Below are 17,470 nucleotides of genomic sequence, written 5' to 3' on the forward strand. Positions count from 1 at the left end.
AAGCAACCCCCAGTCAGGACTGTAATTGATGGCATATGGAGTAGGACACACTTCCACCATGGACTTGTAAAGCTGCTGGGGGAAGGGAGATGAAAGCTGCTTGTAAAAATCAACAGGCTGTCTGTACGCATCTTCCACAAGTAGTCCTGGCCTATCAGTACACAGAACCCTGCCTGCAACCCCTCCCAGGAAGAGTCTCCAGCTCACAGGTTCAGGCGTTCAGGCGTGGTATTACAACTTACAGTAAATGACCCAGCAAAAGTGTGCTGGTGAACATTTAGCTCAGAAACATGTCTGATCATCCTGCACAAGCTTAGCACTTTTTGCACTAATCTGGCACTAGCAGCTACATCTTTTGAGCAGCAGGTCAATGTAAGGTCTTCACCTTTCTCCTGTATCATCCAGCCAGGATCATCCATCCCAGCAGTGAACTTCTCATCATCTGGGCTTCGTCCTCACAGTGGAGAGCAGATGGTGGTGGGAACACCTAGGCACCCTGGAGAAAGGCCTGTTGTCCTGTTTGGCAGAGGAGGAAACAGTAACCTCATGTGTTTTCTGGCTTAGGGAGTCTTGGTAACTGTGACCAAAGCCTGGTAGTCAAGGATGTAAACTCTTCTCAGCTAAGAATACAGTTAATCTACAGTGAGGAGGTGTAAGCTCAGAGAAGTGATGGGACACGGGCAAACAGATATGAAAGGCCCTCTTGTATCCTCTTCAGACACACTAGTGCATTGAGTATCTGAAATGAAGTGACCCTGGTGCCAGGTCAAGCTATCCATGGATGACTTAGGAGGCTAAAGCAATTGCAGGTAGGAAACCGCATAATGAGCATGTTGGTTTATGTGGTCCCAATATCAGACAAGCCAGAGTTGAGGGAGACATGTGGATCAAGCAGTTTCCCAGATCATGTGAACTGGTGGTCGATAAAGCACCCATTGCAGTCTGGAAGGCCTTGTGACCCAACAGAGGAACATCATGTTCTGTTAATAGAGACTCATAACTTGACCAATGAATATCAGATAGAAATACAGCATCACAGTTAGGAAATCCATGCAATTAAAACCCACAACAGTCTCTTGTGTCTCCATTTCTCAGAAGTACTCCAAGCTGATAAGAGCCTGATGGGAGCCACTAGAGGCGGATGTCATTTCCCAGCTGTGTAACCCTTTCTCTTCTACCCCCAAATGACTGGCAATAGACCGGGAGGAGACAAAAGAGTGCCACCTTGAAATGAGTCAGTTTGATCATCCTTGAGATTTTCTAGCAATGCAACCAGCAGCTACTCCATCTTCACAGGTGCTACCTCCTGCTGGGTGCTACTCTGAGGGAGATACTACTCAAAGGGAGGGAGGTGGCCCAGTATTGTCCTGATTCTGGTGTGGATCAGCTACTACATCCAGACAAAACCCGGTACTTCTGTTGCCTTTGCCCAGGTATAAAGACAGACAGAGCCAGCAACAGCAAGTCATGTCACCTTCCTGAAGATACTTGCCCTGAGGTATTTCTTGAGCTACCTCAGATTCCCCATGACAAGAACTGAAAATACACATGCGAGGAATTATACATGGTGCATTCTGAATACATCCCCTGTGTTCAGAACCCTGACTCTGGTGCCAGATCTCTGTTGTGCTGTTTTCCTAGGATATTGTGGTGCTCACTGAGGACACCTCATAATTCCATGGATTTGAAGTAGGTCTAGTCTATTCTGCTTGCCCATCTGGCAGAGGACATCTGTACTTTGAAGGACCCGCAAACAGAACTCCACTTTGGGCAGAAGATTGCAGCACAGCTGAGTGCCACTGAAAGCTGGAAATAATGTTCTCATTCAAAACATCCTGCACATCCCATCTTCTGCTTCCATTCCATGGGACATTTCCTCAGAATATTTTAAACGTCAGTCCCAGGGGCTTTAGTACCTTTATGCCTATCACTTCAGCATCACTTTCAGCCTGAAGTCAGCAGTGCACAATCATAGGGACATTTGCACATACTGAATTGGTTTTTCTCATGGAGGGTGGTACCTGAGCGGAAATGCTTTCTAAAATGCTGTTTACTTTCTTAATACAGCTGGCTTACAATGTAAAGAAAGACTAAATTCATCTGAATAACTTTGGGCTCTTATACATGCAATACAATCAGAGATTTTAATAAATAAAGGGTGCCATAAGGGCCCCTGGCACATTTAGGCAGAGCAGACATGCCTTCACCCAGTGCAGAACAGTGATCCATCACTGCTAGGTCAGCTTCAAAAGCAATTCAACAAGGGCTTGATGTAGACATTACAGAAAACCTGTTCAAATAGCTTTCTTATGCAAGAGAAAACCACAGTCACATTTGCATTTTTGGCAGTGAACCAACAAGAATGAAGCGAAACAACAAGAACTGAACTCAAGAGATATTTTGGGCTGCTCCTCTCCTCCCACTCCCCTTACACTCCTTTTCAATCTCTTACCAGTTCACGCATTTTTGGCAACACAGAGCCATACTGCAGAGGTCCCTGGCAGGCTGCTGGGGACCACTGTGGCTTTTGGCTACCAAAGACAACTTCCCCAGCCTGGGGAAGCGTCAACCTCTTTGGTCGCCATTTTGAGCTCAGGCTGAGTTGACTGTGGGTGAAGGAGGCAGAGGACCGGGAAACTTTCCTCAGCCCAGCAACCTTTGACAACCGGTTGCTACTTTTCCTCCTCACCCCTGGATCTGCTATCCAACAAGTGTAAATTGAGGATGACAAATAAGAACATTAGCCTGGTGTTTCTGCTAAAATGATTGGCCTTGGAGAAGCTGATGTTGACACTTAAATTGTCAGCAGACTTCCAGTTTAGTGCTCCAGTTAAGAATGGGTCCATTCACACTTCCCTCTGAGCTATTGTTTCATCTCTCTCTAGACTGGGCAAATACCACTGCAGCAGTTTACACTCCAGTTCCACTTTAAAGGGGTTTTTTTGCAACCATAACCCAAATTGCCTAGAAGCCTTTTTTTTTTTTTTTAATGTAAGCTTAGACTCTGGAGAATAATTATGCAACACTGTAAAAATAGTCTGCAGCAATTTACATAGCTGTGAAATATTGGAGCTGTTTTTTTTCCAGTGTACTTATGTATATATGGCTGCAGCTAGCCCCAGTATTTACAGGACTTACTGGAGCTGCGATCACAGAAACTGGTATTTCAAGTTAGGCCACACACATGAACAAAACATTTATTGTTATAAGGCAAGGTTTGGTATTTTGGAGAGTTACATCATCATCTAACTGAAGCACTACCTTGCCACTTCTGCCTTTCCTATGTCACCACTAGCTGAATTCATATAACATCCTTGTGGCTAATGCAGCCATTGATTAGGTAGTCAAGTAGGAGAGCATTAATTTAACTTCAGTTTCTTTCTTGTAATTGCATGTTTCTTCCATTTTTGAACAAGTTAATCATACTGAGGGGCTGTATTCACATTTCTCTCTCTGCAGTCAACTTTGCTGCTGCGCATTTCTATTAGGTATCATACCTCCTTGCCTGCTGGAAGCTCAATCCCCAGCCTGCTCTCCTGCATGATTATTGTCTTCTCTCTTGATGCATCTTGCTGACGGTAGGATCACCAGTCCTACTGGAACTAAGCAATCAACCCCAATTCTTAAGAGTAGCAGAAAACTCAGCTGTAGCAGGTGGTAGAATAACTGCCTGCTGAGTTTTCTGCTACACTAATTGTCAGGACTTTGGACATTTTCAAGCCCAGCTGCCCAACAGGATAAACTAATACAACCCAATACTTCCAAGGTACAGTACAAGCTCTCTGGATTATAAGCAGTTATCTTGTCCAGAGCCTGAAAATGCAGTGGCTTAGTTCTTCCTTTCTATGCTTCTCTAGAAGACTATTTTCCTCTCCCATGTAATAATGCCAAGCTCCTACCTTGCTAGCTCCTACTTTCCCTTTTAAGGAGCTTTTCTAGTTGTTATTTTCCCCAGAGAGCTTAAGTGATCAAATGAAAACTAACAGAATGAATGGATAAAGCTGCAGCTTCGGAACAGACCCATGGCCTGAAATCTCTGCAAAAAGCGATTTAGGAAATACTTCCAGCTCTTTCAACCTAGCAGTGATGAATTAATAATTGACCATTAGCTTTTGGCACTGATTTGAAAGAGTTAAATTCCCAGGCTGCCTTTTCAGAGCAGGGTGGGGCATTGGGGAAGTCAGAGAGAGGAAAAAAAGGCACCTGAATGCCCTGAGAGGGAGCAGCAAAACCTTCTGCCAAGATCCCCTTGCTCTTCTACGCTGCAAACACTCCCCAGCTGAGGGTGTCCCGGTGCCTACAGAAGACACAACCCCCCGGCCACACACACCTGACGTGGGCTGACCAGCCCTGGCAGCTGTTCCCCCACTAGGAAGCGAGTGCCACGTCCCGGTTCTGCTCACATCTCCTCACAGCCACCCATCCCCACTGGTGTGACAGCACATGGCATGGCCAGTGACCAAGGCGTGAAGCCAGGGACATGGACATCCTCCCTGATTCAGAGTGGGCATCCTGGAATACATCCTTTGGGGGTTCGGGCACTGGGAGTGGGACCCTCTCTGGCCCCTGGTACAGAACACACAAGGTAAGTGCTTGCTTGCAGCACCATGTAGGGGCCCAAGAACTCCCCAGGGCTCAGGGAGAGTGGGGTCATCATTTCAGCCTCTCCCCACCCTCCTCTGAAGAGCTGCCTTCCAGCACCTGTTTGCTGCTGGCTCCTGATCCCTCTTCACCCTGTTGTTCAGCCTGCACTGCCCCAGCTTCCCCCACCAAGCTGTCCTTTCTGAGGAGGAACCGGGCAGAGAGCTGTACTGTTCTCTGCTAGAGCATTGCTGTTTTTTGTCAGCGGTGTTTCTGTCTCTGTCAGTGCTGACAATGTATTTGGGCAGCTGCAAAAGAGAGACTGAAGTGGCCCTTGAGAACTAGCAAGTTGAAGCATCTGCTAACAATAAAAATGAATTGGAGGTTGATTAAACCCTTTACCTTTTCCCTGCTTTTTGCTTCACAAACTAGGAGGCATGGGAGAATATTCAACATTCTTGGTTTTTGCTGCATAAGAGGCAAACCACTTTTTTACGATGCAAAGTATTGGTATAAATTGTGCATAAAATGGCTTGCAACTAACTGCTCTGCCTTGTCTGTGAGCAGCTCAGTAGCAGGTCATAGCCCTGGGAAGGTCCCAAAAACTTTCCCCTCTGGCTTCTGCATTTGCTACTGGGTGGATATCCGGATGAGAGGAGGCATGTCGCAGCCCCATGTTCTCAGAGGGAACGAAAACTCTGAATTCCTGTGCTCAGGTCCCTGGAGCAGCAGGACTCCTGACTGATGGTGCTTCTCAGGACCAGAGTTGGAACCTCTTATGGGAGACAGGAGTGTGGAGCCAGGGGTTGTTGTGGGTTTGGGAGTTAGGGCCCTGGGGCTGGAAATGATGGCAGGGCTGCTGGGGAAAGGCAGGAGCAGAGACCTCCCTCAGCATGGGGACACTCACCTGCCCGTCATGGTGGAGTTATCTGTTTGCAAAACATCCCAGCCCTGCTCCTGTACTTCTTGGGGTGGTTGCATGAGGATTATTGTGTTTTAAGCATGGTAGTTTTCTGGGAAGACCTGAATATTTTTTTTTTTGTGTTGCTTAAGTATCAGTGGGCAAGACTGGTTTTCTGTGCTTGCATTTACTTGTAGATTTAAGGCTTTGGAGCAGGTAATGGGTAACTATGGGTTGTGTTGCTGCCCACCTTCATTTTCCCTGTGCACTTTCATTTTCACATTTTTTAAAAACTATCAGAAACCATTTCCTCCAGTAAACAGGCTGTCTTGGCTGTGATTCAGCGTATCAGCCCAGTTTCAGCACTTCATGTGGAGGCTCCTTCCCTTTGCCTTTTCTTGAGGCCGTTTCATCCTCTCTGTTAGGTTTTGAAGAGGAGGTCTTTCTTTTTCACCTCTGCAAGGGACTATAACTGCACCAGTTCTCATTTGTCTGGAAACATCGAAGGAAAGCTGACTTGAATTGCTTTTGGGGAAGTATTTTTTGGCTCTTTCAGGCCCCACAACCCACAAGGATGTGAAAGAGTGAGATCCACTTTCAAGAGCCCCTGAAGATGAGGGGCTCAGCACAGCTGCCAATCACAGCTGCCTAATGCATGTGGGCATTGGAGACATTCACGTGGGACCTGCAGACCTGACACATACAGCATTAGGGAAATGTGTGGCACTAGAGTAAGCCTTAAATGATATCTGTAAACATGCAGCTCCCTGGAAGAAGTTAAAGTGTCTGTGTCCACATGGCCATGTGGTATAATGCCTCCTTGTGCTGGCATGACATTTCTTTGAGTTTTTTTGGTTGGGGTTATTCTCCTGCCAGGTCCCTGATTGGGCTAATTGGTGCTAGCTGTTGGTATGAGGGTAGCAGGGGAATGTGTGGTCATAGGAAAAAAAGGGTGGAGGTAGGACTTCTCCTTGGCATCTTGGTTGATGCTGTTTGGGGAACTGCAACTCTAAAATCAGCAGCACAAGATCCTCTGCTCCCACAGCCTTCCCTGTCTCAGTGTTGTGTTGTGTGTCATGGGACACAGGCGTGTTTAATGGTGCAATAAAATATGATTAAATACATACTTAGTTACCTGAAGTATTTCTTGACAATCTAAAATTATTGTAATATTTTTGGGTCTGCAGGAGTAATGAATGTAAGAAACCACCACATGTGGATTTGGTCTGCTTGATAGGAAGTGTCTGTAATTGCTTCGGTTTAATCCTTTTTTATTTCCCTCAGCACTTCTCAAAGGTTGTTTATTTATTTCCAATATTATTGTTGACGGACAAAAACATTTTGCTAGATTAGTTGAGAATATTAATGACAATATTGATCTTGGTTTGACTTCGTATTGGTGAAGGAAAAAAGAGCTGGGTGGAAAGTCAATGAAAGCTTGGGTGTAATACTGCTTCTATAACTCAGTAGTTCACATGGCTGTTGTGTGTAGTCACTGTGTGTAGTTGTTCAAGCGAGGAAGCTGAGCTGGAAGTTTGTTTCACTTCTGCTTCTTTTTCCTCCTTTGCCTTTCTCTTAATAAACTCGGAGTTGTTACTGGCTGCCCAAACACTCACCTCAAGAGATTGTTTTATTTCGTGGGCTGTGGTAATAAATCATTTCAGCTCTATATTTGAGGTTTAAAATGCTGACAGCTCCTTCAGATGGATTCGTGGCCTCTTGTCCCGTGACAATACATCACAGCCTGTCATAGGCCATACATGCAGGTGGTGAGTATGTGCAGCCAGGAAACCTGATACTTCGTGTGCTCTAATCAGGCTGCTATCAGGTGCAATGAGAAATCCCACAGATTAAACACATCACTGTGAGGTCTTTCTACACTGCCTTATATCATATACATGAATTCTAGATTTTGTGTGAAGTGCCAAAATGAAGGTTTTTAGCTTATTCTGTTCACGTTCATTCAGTGCTTCAACTCAACCCACCTTGCTAAAGGGTTGATGTCTAGTGTCACTGAGCCTCAGCAGGGTGAGGGCATGGTTTGGTCCCAGTTCCTTCCAGTGTCAGCACAGTCTCTGTTGGTATTTCTGCTGCCATGGGGACTGCTGTCCCTGTGCTGTGAGAGACCCAGCACAAGAGGGCAGGGAGCTGCCAGCATGGAGAGGGAGATTCTTTCTCCATTTCCCTTGGTTGAGGAAGCACCCCAGAAAGACTGAGGGTCTCTTCATCTGGCACTGCCACCAAAGAGTTGTCATGGTACATCCTACAAACATTCATCAGGAGATTTTAAGCACTTAAATAATTAAATTTCCAACCATGGTTTTCAGTCAGGAAAATCTCTATAGCAAGCCAAGGTCTCCACCATGCAAGTGCAGGTGGGAGCCCAAAGGGCAACATGGCCACAGCACATGTGGGTTTCAACTGGGCAGCCTTCCCCTGCAAGAAGCAACTACCAGATATTTTCAGGCTGTTAAACGCAAAGACAAACCCCCCTTTTTTCTTTTTCCACTTTGAGTGTTTCATAGGGTTCTTTTAATGCTATTTTCTTAGTCTCTGTGGGGTATCTCATACTACAGTCTGCTCCCTGATGGACTGCAGATGTTAACTGTTTCAGGTTAATTGGTAAACCAGTCCCCGAGCATGGGGAGAGTAGAGACAGACAAGCCTTCACCCAGCTCTCTGCTGCTCTACTGATTTGTGAAGACTATGGTGAAAAATTTTTCCTCTTTCCCTCTCAGCTCCTTATTCTAAAACTGTTCACTGAAAGCAAACAAGGATATCAAAACACTGTCTCTGTTTAATTGTGTTGTTTCACATATTTTTAGTTTCTTTTATCTTATGGGGAAATGTGCGTGGGAGAAAATGCATACTGTTTTCTTAGGGAGGAAATGTATGTTCTTTTCAGAGCTTATAAATCAAAAGTTAGGAAGAGGATTTTGTTCACGCTTTCAAGTACATTTTTTTGAATAGGTCATAGGGAATCCAAAGGTCAAAGCTAATCATGAAGAAGCATGGGTAATAGTTGCCGCTAGCACCGATGCACACTCTTCTGGTGTTGTCCCACAATCAGAAATCCAGCATCATTTCCATGTCTTAGTCACCATTTAATTAAACTCTACTAGGAAAGGATGTGTGGCTTTGGATCATAAATGCAGGACCGTCAGCTGGGCCACCTCTGCACCCAAGCTTTCAGGCTCTGCCACATCTGTAGGTCTGATCTGCTGGGAGTTGTGCTCTGATTAGCTTTAGTGTGAGCAAGAAGCTGACATGAGAAAGCAAAATAGAGCACTGGTTAGAAAGGGTCACTCATATCTTTTTTACAGCCTCATACATCCATTCTGCCTAGTGAAACATCAACTGTCCTGCAGATGTAAAGACCATGACATGTCTAGTGTGAGATGAGAACACAGTTTACATCAGCTGCTGTGTGGGAACTTATTAATTACTCAAAAGTATGGGATATAAGTACAGGAGAGCCTTACCCTTTGCATGCCCCCCATAAACACACCATAAGCATGTTTGTCTCATTTCAGCTCCTTATGAAATTTCCTTAGGGAAATGTAGCTTTTTACTTTCAGTCACTGCAAGCAGAGTGGATACCTCTGAATATAGTGGAGCTAGGGGATGGGGCAGCAACGCTGGAGCAGATGCCTGGGATGGGAAAGCAGCCCAAAGTTTGGAGTCAGCATGCTGCTCTCCTAGCCAGGCTAAAGACTGACCTGCTTATCTGGTTTCCACCAGGCGCTACTCTGGGTTCCAGAACAGCCTGATTTCCTAGTGCTGTGCTATTGTCAGGTGAGCAAAGCCCTTTTATTTAGGCTGATGATTCGCAGTTCATTTTGACCAAAGCAGACATGGTGGCTCTTCCTGGGTACCTCAGCCGGGACAACTGCCCTTGCAGGGCTGGGGCCGTGCTGAGCACCAGGTACAGCTCTGCCAAGTCTCTGTTCCCTGATTCTCACTGGGCTATTTTTCCCAAATCTCAGATTATTTTCAATGCTTCTCCTTCCAACAACTGCGATGGTAAAATGAGTTTTCAGTTTTTCTGAAGACATTAATGAACATATGCATTTGATTTGTTTTTAAATGATTAAGGTGACAGTGAGTTAAACAATAGCTTTGTAATTATGCTAATCTGTTTTAAGAGGTTTGAAAATGTTAATTTGGAAATTTCTGGGCAATAAGGAACATTACAATTCTTGTCATTTATCAGAAAGTAGGGTGCAGAAGACAAATGCAAGGAAACTTGAGTCACAAGTTATACATATCCTACCTAGTTCAGAAATTAGTTTTGCTTTGGACTTCTTCAAAATGGTATTTTACAGAAAGATTGGGGGCATAGTGCAGACTCAGATATCCAGTTCAGCCATTGACTACAGAACTTAAAACATAGGCGCTGCTCTTCAACACCATGATCCATAGCAGCAGAATCAGATTTAGTCTGGACCCAGCAGAGCAGGGTGAGTGCTAGTATTCCCTTAGTCAGCACTGAGTGGGAAAGACTGGGCTTGGGACAAGACTGAATCTCTACTCTGCTTTGGAGGTGCCTGGCTCAGTGCAGTACTTTTCGCCTCCCTGCCCCTAACTTGTAGACTGCTCTACAAATAATGGACTTTAAACTAAATTGGCCATGGCTACTGTGTTGGTTTTGGTGTTTCACAGCCATGCCTGGGAGTTGCAAGGTGATACAGGGTGAAAATCTGGCTGCTCAGGCAAACACCCATCTTGTCCTGAGATTTCATGAGGTTGCTGTGTGGACCTAGGACATCACCACCATCCAAAGAGGTGGTGTTGCTCCCATCTTGAAGCCGTGCTTCTGCTGCTTCATTTGCTGTAGCACTCATTTGTCTCTTTGATGAGGCAGTTTGTTTGGATAAATCAACAGGAAAATACCCATTGATATATTTTTTTAAACAAATGTTTCCCTTCTCATAAAATCTCAGCTGTGACACTATGGCCCCTTATGATTTTGTGACCCAAAGAAGACTTTATTGCTCTTCGAAGCTGAAGTATGACCTTTCTCTTCCTATGCTCTTGAAGTCTGCTTTGGGCATAAAAATAATGCATCTTACCCTTGCATGGCTCCAACAGTCTGCTGGATCTGAGTAACTCCTGTTTGAAGGAATCAAAAGAATCCAAATGACTCAAGTAGAAATTTGACCCAAATCAAAACCAAGGCTTTAGAAAGATGAGCAAACAGCAGACTGTGTGCTTCAGTTGTAAGGGAGATGAAGACCTTTGGCTCACCTAGTAACTGGAGGCTGCAATTATTCCATTTGGAGCTTTCATGACGTGTATAAACTGTTATGCTCATGTTTATAATGTCACCAGATTGTCCCAAAAGAATGGCATTCGTTAATGTGAACAGTTGGGAGATATGCTTTCCATTCCGTGACTAATCTGGACTTTGAAACATACTGCCAGCAACTTGGAAAGACAGCCAGTTGGTGTGCGAGCCAACGCCAGGCCTGGAGCAGCAATCCTAAGAAATGTGGCAGTGATATTTGCAGAGTGTGTTCTAAAGTAAATAGTCAATATCAAACTAAACAGATGTGTACTGCTTGATTTGAGGTCATAACAGTATAACCCCATTTTCCTCCTTGGTGTCCATGGTTGATTGACATCATCTAGGCTAGAAGCTTCAGTCTTGTTTGGTGATATGAACCGTTTTGCTCATAATGGGCAAATGAAGAGAGATTATGTAACTGTGATACAGAGAAATTGTGGGATTGCTGGAGTTTAACTCCTGGATGAGGGACGTAGTGACTCTCTGGCTATATGCCCTTCATATCCTGCTGTGTTCTGCAGAAACAACCCTGTGATGCAGAGGTCTATGGTGAATGCAAGGATTGGAGGAAACCCCTTAATGTGTGGGAACAACAACTCATAGCAAAGCAAATGTTGGCTCCTTGGACATGGCTTCTTCATTCTGACTGAGGTGAAGAAGTAACACAGAAGTACATCTCTACTTGTGGGCAAGCCCAGCTCTTGCTGAGACTTAATCCCCTAGATCCAAACCAGTTTCATGGGAGATAAAATCTCCACCAGAGTTTTAGACAACATATCCAATGACTTAACTGTCATCCTATTCAAAATAAAGTCATTTACCAGCTGATATGGGTTGCACTTGAAGCCTTTTTCTTCAACAACCAAGGATATCTCCACTGGGAGGACGTTCCTGTGAAAAACAACCAAAATATGGCATCTGTGTACGTAACAGATTTCTATCCAGATAGTTAACTCCCATTTAAAACCTATTTTAACTTTTTGGGGCTCCAACTTGGGAGTAAATTTATCATGACTTTATTTACTTGGTTTTATGACTCTAACCTACCATTCCTTAAAATTTCCCTTCTATTCTTGTGAGGGTTTTAGTTTTGGGGTTTTTGTTTGTTTTCTGCTTGGGCGTTGTCACAAGGTATTTTCACAAGGCATTTGTATTTATTGACTTCTAATGTCATTAATCTCTTTGCTTTGTTTCTCTCTCTTCTGGTGACAATCTTTTGCTCCCTGCGGTGACTAAAGCACCATGAATATTATCATTCAGTGTCTGTGTCATCATGCAGCAGTGACTCAGTCATCATGTCAAGATGATGGAGAGCAAAGCTTGTAGTGTCTGCAGAAGCTTCAGTCAAACAAATAATAGCAGCTTTTATCTGATCAAGACTAGCTCCATCTCTTGACTATTGTACTGGTTTTGGCTGGAGTTAATTTTCTTCATAGTAGCTTGTATGGTGCTATGTTTTGAATCTGTAATGAAAACAGTGTTGACAACAAGGGAATGTTTTAGTTGCTGCTGAACAGGGCTTGCACAGCATTGAGACATTTCTTGTTTCTCATGCTGACCCCCCAGCAAGTAGGCTGGGGGTGCACAAGAAGTTGGGAGGGGGCACAGCTGGGACAGCTGATCCCAAATGACCAAAGGAATATTCCACACCATATGATGTCATGCTCAGCATTCAAAGCTGGGGGAAGAAAGCAGAAGAGGGGACGTTTGGAGTTATGGCATTTCTATTCCCAAGTAACCATTATGGGTGATGGAGCGTGGTTTTCCTGGGGATGGCTGAACACCTGCCTGCCAATAAGAAGCAGTGAATGAATTCCTTGTTTTTCTTTGTTTGCATGTGTGTGTCTTTTGCTTTACCTATTAAACTCTCTTTATTTCAGCTCATGAGTTTTCATGCTTTTACCCTTCCGATTCTTTACCCCATGTTGCTGAGAGGAGTGAGTGAGCAACCGTGTGGGGCTGAGCTGCTGACTGGAGTTAAACCATAAAAACTACAGACCAGAGGCTACTTGGACAAACTAAAAAGCAATGTGTGACTTATAAAAGCATAGACATGATAGCATCTGACTCAGGAAAAGGGTGCTCAGTTCTCCTTAACTTTTTTTAATTCCTGAAAGGGAGTAGACAGAATTTATCTACATGATGGCATCTCTATATGAATCCCTGTCAAGAAGAAACTTCCTAACTATTATATCCTATACTAACTCTAAAATACCAGAAAAAAAGACACTAAGTTCTATATGGGAGAATCCACATAAGGTACAGTTGTTGAAAGATCAATAATACTCAAAACTGGGGAAAAAACTTGCCACCTTGTTACCTTTTTAAGTGTGACAGAGAACACAAAAAAGTGATAAAGGTACCTAAAAGGGATCATCCAGGTAAACTGATTTCAATTTTCTGCAACAAAAGGCAACTATATAGTAGATGGTTTGGATTCTTGTGAACTAGTCACCTCCTCTTTATGTCAACACCCACTATGAACTAGAAAATGATAACCAATATTGCAATTCAGGCTACAATTAGTAGTAAAAGATAAAAATGTACAACTGCAATGTGTCAGAGGGAGACAGCTGAGAAAACATGTACCTATTGCCTGTATCTCAGGCCTCTGCAAGAAATTTGCATATGACATCACTTATTTAAAGAGTTTATTTGCTGTCCCCAGATTTGTGTCTTACAGTTTTGATGAGAAACATCTGCAAAATAAATGCATCCAGTTGTGTGTTTGTCTATGTGCATCCATGTACATACATGTGAATATTTCAGAGAGTCCAAGACCTCCTGTTTTTAAATCATCACTGATAATCTAGCAGTTGTTTGTATTTAAAGGAATAGTGTTGCTAACCAGAAGGTTCTGCCTTCTGTAGTCCAGTCATTTTTTTGCATTAGGAACTATCTGTAAACGATTAACACTCTCTGTGGAAATGGAAGTAGGAGAGGCAAGTGTGTGAGGTGCAGGAAGGAAAGCAAGGAACTGATGTGCAGCACCCCTCCTCTGCAGGAAATGCAGACTGGAAGGGCCTTTGGGCTGCCCATTTCCCTACCATAAAATCAAGTACTTATTTTAACAGATGGATCAAACTTCATTCTAAATGCAGTCAGATCTTTCATTTTTTGCCTCCCCTCTTGTTGCTTCTGTTAGAAGTTGTTCTGAAATGCCACTGGCTTGGAAGTGTCCTCATTTCCAGCCTGTGTTTTCCCTTGCCTGCATGTGTGACACTGGGATTCAACAACTGAGCGTGTACACTCAGGTTGTGATGTGGAGAAGCGTTTTGTGTGCACATCAAAGTAAGGGTTAGTTATAGCTAACAGAGAATTAATTGAGACTGGATGGGAGACAAGCCTGCCTTTGTTGGAAAGTGATGCTGGAGAGGTACATGCTGGAGGAGGCACGTCATTCCTCTCATGAGCTCCTCTCAGCTGGAAAAGGGAGATTTTAATATAAAAGTTCTTTTTAGGATTTGGTGAACAATGTATTAAACTGGCTACATTGCTGTCAGGGTTTTGTGTATCTGATTTAAGTGGAATTAGAAATAGCTCTTGTGTACTCCAGCAAGACTTGTACTGCAATAACAAGAGGGAATGAGCTTGGTTTGGAGGCACGTTTGTGTGTCCATGCAGAGTGAGCCATTTCTCCAACAGTACTCTCTGAGCTTTGCCCTGCAACCTGTTGTAACATTTAACAGCACCGTGTACTCACTTGTTCAGATAGCTCCCTTTTGAGCTAGCCTGCCCTTCTGAGCACGGGCAGAGCTAGCTCCATCTCACAGGGCATGAACTGGTACGCTCCAGCTCCCCGTGAGCCCCATGTCCTATCCTCAGCTCTCGATTTAGGTGTCCAGGGAGCCACATGAAACAGGGAGAGGAGCAGCACAACCTCTCACTGTGTGCCAGGTTGTATCTTCTGGGAATTAGTACACCCAGGCTTTAAGTGGTCTGGCTTGAACCTTACTTTGTACACCAGGAGCTAGGTAGGCTCAAACAGGACCATCCAGAATATTTATCTGCTCCTGGACAGCAACAGAGGAATATTCCCAAGCCAACTGGCCGTTTTGTGGGAGAAGCTGTTCAGGCAGTGCTGACTTGACTCCTTGTATCTCCTGTAGGACCTGGAAACTGGTCAAAGTTTATAATCCTATTCTTGCTTTTCTGGGTATGTCATTTCAGTAGTTGCCATGGAGATGTTATGTGATGGTCCTTGAGAAAATCTTTCTATTAAGATGTTATCAGCTATGATTGAAATTTTTAGAGACTCTGTTATACAGTCATTGGGAATATTTTTTATTTGCAATCTAAATGGCAGTATTAAAACCATAAAATTATATTTGATTATGCAGCAAATATCCCAGGCTATTCACTGAGGAACAATGTAAAAATCCTTTCTGCCATTTCCACATTCTCCCATTTATTATTAATTTTGGGGTCTCATTGCCAGGGATAAGAAATTGGAATGTAGGGGTTTGGATATTTGGTTGTAACTTTTCAAAAAGGAAAAAATAAATACTGTTTATCATGCTTGTTAACATTATAGTGGATGGATAAGTTTGGATACAGCCTTAGCAAGCATATCAAAACTTACCTTAGTGTATTTTACAATTAATATTTTTTTGTATCAGTTTTCTATCTATTATGGACATTAATCAATCAGACTGATGGATATAAATAAGATCTCATGAAAACAATTAAAGCATGGAGCTGAACAGAAGTGGCCCACTTCTGTAGTTGCTTTATCTTGTCAAGTTCCCACATCTTCTGATAACTTATCAGGCTCTCCTTCCAGCCTTTACAAACTGCCCCTTTTCTGGAAAAAGATTTATTTTACATTTGTGAGGTAATGAAAGGTAAAACCTAGTAAAGGTAAGGATAGTGTAATATTCATGAGATAGGAACTTTATCAGCTGTGGTTTATAATCCAGCCTGGTGGTCTATGTAAAACCTACAAACTGTCTTGTCTCCTCTCAAACTTATCCTGATATAGCTACCAAGTTCTCTTTTCCTTCTGTTCCTAACAAAGGTAGTGCCAAATGTTTTAAGTCTCTCCTACTTGTATATTGAACAATGTCCTTTGTCTTTTACATCACAACAAACAAATAAAATGTATTTTCATTACATGTTCCAACAATGGCAATTGACCTTTTACTCTTATTTCATGTCTCCTTCAGTACTTCATATGGGCCTGAACCCATGTATGAGTGTGTGAATTGCACTACGAAAACCATTGAAACAAGGACCTTGTTTTCTTTACATATCTGTAAAGCGCTGAGTAAAGCCAGAGCTCTGTTAGTAATAATAGCTAAATGATAAGCCTCTTCTAATGCCACATGGTGGCTCTTTGAAATATATGGTTTTTGTTAAGGACTCTGAATTCCCCTTGCTTCAGTGTTAACTCAGAATTGGAAGCTTAGGAGACATTCTACCCTTTTTTTTTTTTAATAAGATCCACTGAGATCTGACAAAATCCTAATTACTGGAAATGACATGTAGTTTTTGAAGCAATACACATAATTATGTTCGTAGAGGACACCTTTAGATCACAAATAAATGCAGAAATAAAGAAAAATAGGAGGAAGAGTTTCACTAGCCTTGATGAGTGAGCTGACAACATATATTTGAAGTGGTTTCTTTCTGCTCATCATTTCAATTTATAGGCATAGCAAGTTTCCGTAGTGGCCATATACCTTTTAGTCAATGCAAGTTAGCTTAATTTTTCTAGGTTTTCATTTCACAGACCTGGCAACAGCAGTTCAATGTGCATTAGGAAAACACATATATAATATGGGTAAATTGCATCTCACTGTGTAACTGAGTCTCCAATGCAGATTTTAGTCTGCAAAGGATAAACTTATTAGAATTAGTGGCAAAGATTTAGATTTCAGCCTGGCTTTCATTTGCCATAAACCGCTTACTTTACTTTGACAGTAAAAAGAGACCTTGCATGTAAAATAACCCTTTAAAACACTGCCAGAATGATGTGAAAAGGTGCTAGGGTAAATAAACATCATGTCCTGCATGAGTGCTCGAAGAAGGACTGTACGCAGAATATGTCATACTGCTACTAATTTATTTTGAAAAGCAATATGTTGTTGGCAAATGGATGTCTCCTGATCCATCCTTCAAACCTCCCTTCCCCATGCCTGGGCTTGTCCGAGACCCTCACGTGGCTGGAATGGGGGATGCCAGTGAGTGCTGGGGGTGCCTTGCTTGGGAGGAATTTGCCACATTTTTAACTCATTCGCCCCAGCACCCTCTGTGCACGCCACTGTCACCACCAGCAAACCCTGCAAGGTCACTATTTAAAAACCCTTGCTGTAGCTTGTGAATTTTGATCCACCTTATTGTTAAACATTGGCAGGTGGCTTATAAAGAACATGACGCTAATGGAGTGTATTTTGGGAGGGTTCCTTCAAACCTGGAACTGTGCCTTGCCAGCCTCACAAATAGTTGTTTTAACGTGAACAAGGCAGTGAGGGAAGGGGGGCCAGAGGAAGGCATTCCTCAAGCTGACTTTGCCACTGAGGAAGATATTGGACGTCCACAGCTTCAGTCTGTGGTCTGTGTGCTCAGGGACTGTCTAGAAAGGACTGCAAAGCCAGGAAGTGACTTTCATGGGTTGTTTCAAACCATACTAAGATGGAGGAAATAAGTTTTCCAGAAAGTAAAAAAATAAACAAAAACAACCACTACAGAAATTTTAAGGC

General features: G+C 43.2%; 1 protein-coding gene across 1 annotated transcript in view; it reads left to right on the top strand.

Annotated features, from left to right (window-relative positions):
- Positions 1–4,480: 4,480 nt before the first annotated feature.
- The window catches only part of NIPAL2 (NIPA like domain containing 2), a gene marked incomplete at both ends in the record, with an annotated part of 49,059 nt that continues 36,069 nt past the window's right edge, over positions 4,481–17,470 (top strand). Inside the window, one exon of the mRNA XM_082044872.1 lies at positions 4,481–4,585. Within this exon, the coding sequence (XP_081900998.1) occupies positions 4,481–4,585 (105 nt within the window). The remainder of the gene's footprint in view (positions 4,586–17,470) is intronic.

This window comes from Streptopelia decaocto, assembly GCF_964273445.1.
Source record: "Streptopelia decaocto genome assembly, chromosome: 2".
Taxonomy (NCBI): Eukaryota; Metazoa; Chordata; class Aves; order Columbiformes; family Columbidae; genus Streptopelia; species Streptopelia decaocto.